At 41.7% G+C, this 2,500-nt stretch overlaps 1 protein-coding gene across 1 annotated transcript in view; it reads right to left on the reverse strand.

Moving 5' to 3' along the window:
• Positions 1–2,500, reverse strand: part of LOC113804475 (MAM and LDL-receptor class A domain-containing protein 2) — a gene marked incomplete in the record, with an annotated part of 173,084 nt that overhangs the window by 1,411 nt on the left and 169,173 nt on the right. Inside the window, 6 exon segments of the mRNA XM_070143921.1 lie at positions 1–167; positions 404–607; positions 907–1,054; positions 1,437–1,609; positions 1,926–2,103; positions 2,298–2,442. The exon segment at positions 1–167 is cut by the window's left edge and continues 38 nt beyond it. Of these exon segments, the coding sequence (XP_070000022.1) occupies positions 1,492–1,609; positions 1,926–2,103; positions 2,298–2,442 (441 nt within the window).

Below are 2,500 nucleotides of genomic sequence, written 5' to 3' on the forward strand. Positions count from 1 at the left end.
ACCGTTCTGGCAGTAGTTGCTAGGACACTCTCCGCACAGGGACTCGTCAGCCGAGTGACTGTGGCAGTTCACACGGCCGTCGCACAGGTCCTCGACAGGCAAGCAAGGATGTTCTTGCATGAAGTAGTCGGCGCAGTAGAAGAAGCCAGGGTCGCAAGGTGTTTTGTCTGGAGGAAATGCATGGAATCAACGGTAGATATGAGTGAAAATGTGTGTTTACAATTCATGTCATAGGATAAACATTAAGAAGCTAAACTGAATTTAGTATTTTATTTTCATGATAACTACAATAAAACAACAAAATGATTCGATATATGAACAACTATGACTAAAAATTATAAAATAAAACTAATATTGCCACTACTATTGCCACTTGTACTACTTCTAAAAACAGAGTTCCTACCCGGACAATCGCGTTCATCCGTAGCTCCGGGGCAATCGTCGATGCCATCACACAGGAGAAGTGCAGGGAGGCAAGTGTTGGCACTGTCCTCGCAAGAAATCTCGGTGGATTTGCACTGATCCGGACAAGGGGTGGTTGTGGTGGTAGTGGTGCTGGCGGTGGTGGTGGTTGGACGCGTGCCGATGGTGGAACACGGGCTCTGGGCTGTGAACACATGGGGAGAAAGAGGCGCGGATTCGGTGGTTATTGTGTGGTGATCCTGCGGTGTTGGAGTACTAAAGCTCCACGTAGAATACTTCGACGAAGGTAAACGACAGTCAGGAATGAAATTAAAATATCCATTAACTATCAACTCGGATCTAACTTACGGAGTAAAAGAAATAACACCGAAATCCAAATTAAGACAATTTTCAATACGGTGTCGCAGGCAAACACATACCACTCACTAAAAAAGAAAAACAAAGCGAAAAAAAACTAAAGAAAATGCAAATTTGGAAACTCACTGCATCCAAACTCATCTGAGCCATCCACACAGTCGTAGAAACAGTCACAGAAGAAGTCCGCAGGAACGCATCCGCCCACGTTGCAAGGGAGCTCACCTATCGGGCATGTCGTGTTCGTGGGCGGGGGACCAACGCCGCTCTCGCACTCCTGGGTAGGATATTTTTTGTTTCATTAAGTCTTTTTGAACCCCTCCTTTTATTGTTCGTTCAATTTATTGAGGTTAATGGGGATAATTAACTAATCTGTTAATTCTTTTAGCTGTAGATGATACTGTACTTTTTTGCGTATTTTTTTCCGTGTTTACTATTTTGTTGTCCAGTTAATATGGGAATTCAGCATTCGCCTACGCCAGTGTGGTTTATATTGTCTTTCTGATCTGCAGTGTACAGAGAAGTACTAACAAATCTTGAAACATTCATCAATAAAAATAAAAATAAACCTTTCGACCAAAAACAACTTTTTAAAATCAATGCCTGACTTTTTAAGATCAATGGAGAAAAACTCCAAACACGTCATCAATGAAACGCACGGGTGTGAGCGATACGTCATCAAGGGCGATGTAGGTGTCTTGAGAAGTGCCTGTTTCAGCCTCGAAGACAATGTGGAAGTCCTCGTCCGCTTCCACCAGGATGATTTCCTCCAACCAGTTCTTCACTTGGTTCCCACTTCGGACTGACACCACCAGCCTCTCGCCGGCGTCGTCTGGGAAGGATGAAAATATGTTTCTTTCTTTTCAGTCTCTGTTTCTGTTTCTGCATATGTCTGTCTGTTTGTCTGTCTATCATCCTCTCCTTACGTAAAGGTCTGTGCAAGATAATCTAAATATCTTTACTCTATTTTTTACATATATGCGTTCAAGGTTTTTATGCTTTTTTATCCACATCAGCATTTCATATGACATATAATCCGAAAATTCAAATTAATCATAAGGAACATATTCAGAATACACGTTAACCAGCTATGCTGACTTCCTTTTCCATAAGCTCCTCGTATATAAAATGAAAATGTAGAAACTTACCTTCTAAATATACTCTGAGTGTTCCTAGATCCACATTTTCTGCAACCTGATGGCTTGTGTGCATGTAGTACCAAAAGCGGATATAACACACGCCCTTTGAAGCAGGATACTTCTGGTCTGGCATTATTGATGCAAGCAGCCTTGAACTCCCCAAAGTTAGTGACGTACAAGTAGTGTCCTGTAAATGAAAAACGAAAATGAAATGCATAAATCGCAAAGAGATGCTGTTATTATACGTCTTAATTTGAAATACTATGTTTGGTAAGCATATTATTTTCAAAATCCTAAAAGGTAAATTACATTTTTACCACATTGCAAAAAAAAAAAAAAAAAAAAACATGATTCCATAAGAAATTTGTGGATCAAACTAACCACTGGAACCCAAAGTATGGTCGTGGTCTGGGCCGACGTCAAGCATCCCGGAGGAGCTGGCTTGTAACCAGTCGAGGTCGTCGTCTTCACGCTGCTTGTAGGCGCAATCGCTCGGCCAGGTCATTGAGTCGAAGTCACAGTTACCCTGCCAGATCATATAAGTTAAAATCACCTCTTCGATCGTGTGTTAAAATCCTCTCTCG

Source organism: Penaeus vannamei, chromosome 31 (assembly GCF_042767895.1).
Source record: "Penaeus vannamei isolate JL-2024 chromosome 31, ASM4276789v1, whole genome shotgun sequence".
Taxonomy (NCBI): domain Eukaryota; kingdom Metazoa; phylum Arthropoda; class Malacostraca; order Decapoda; family Penaeidae; genus Penaeus; species Penaeus vannamei.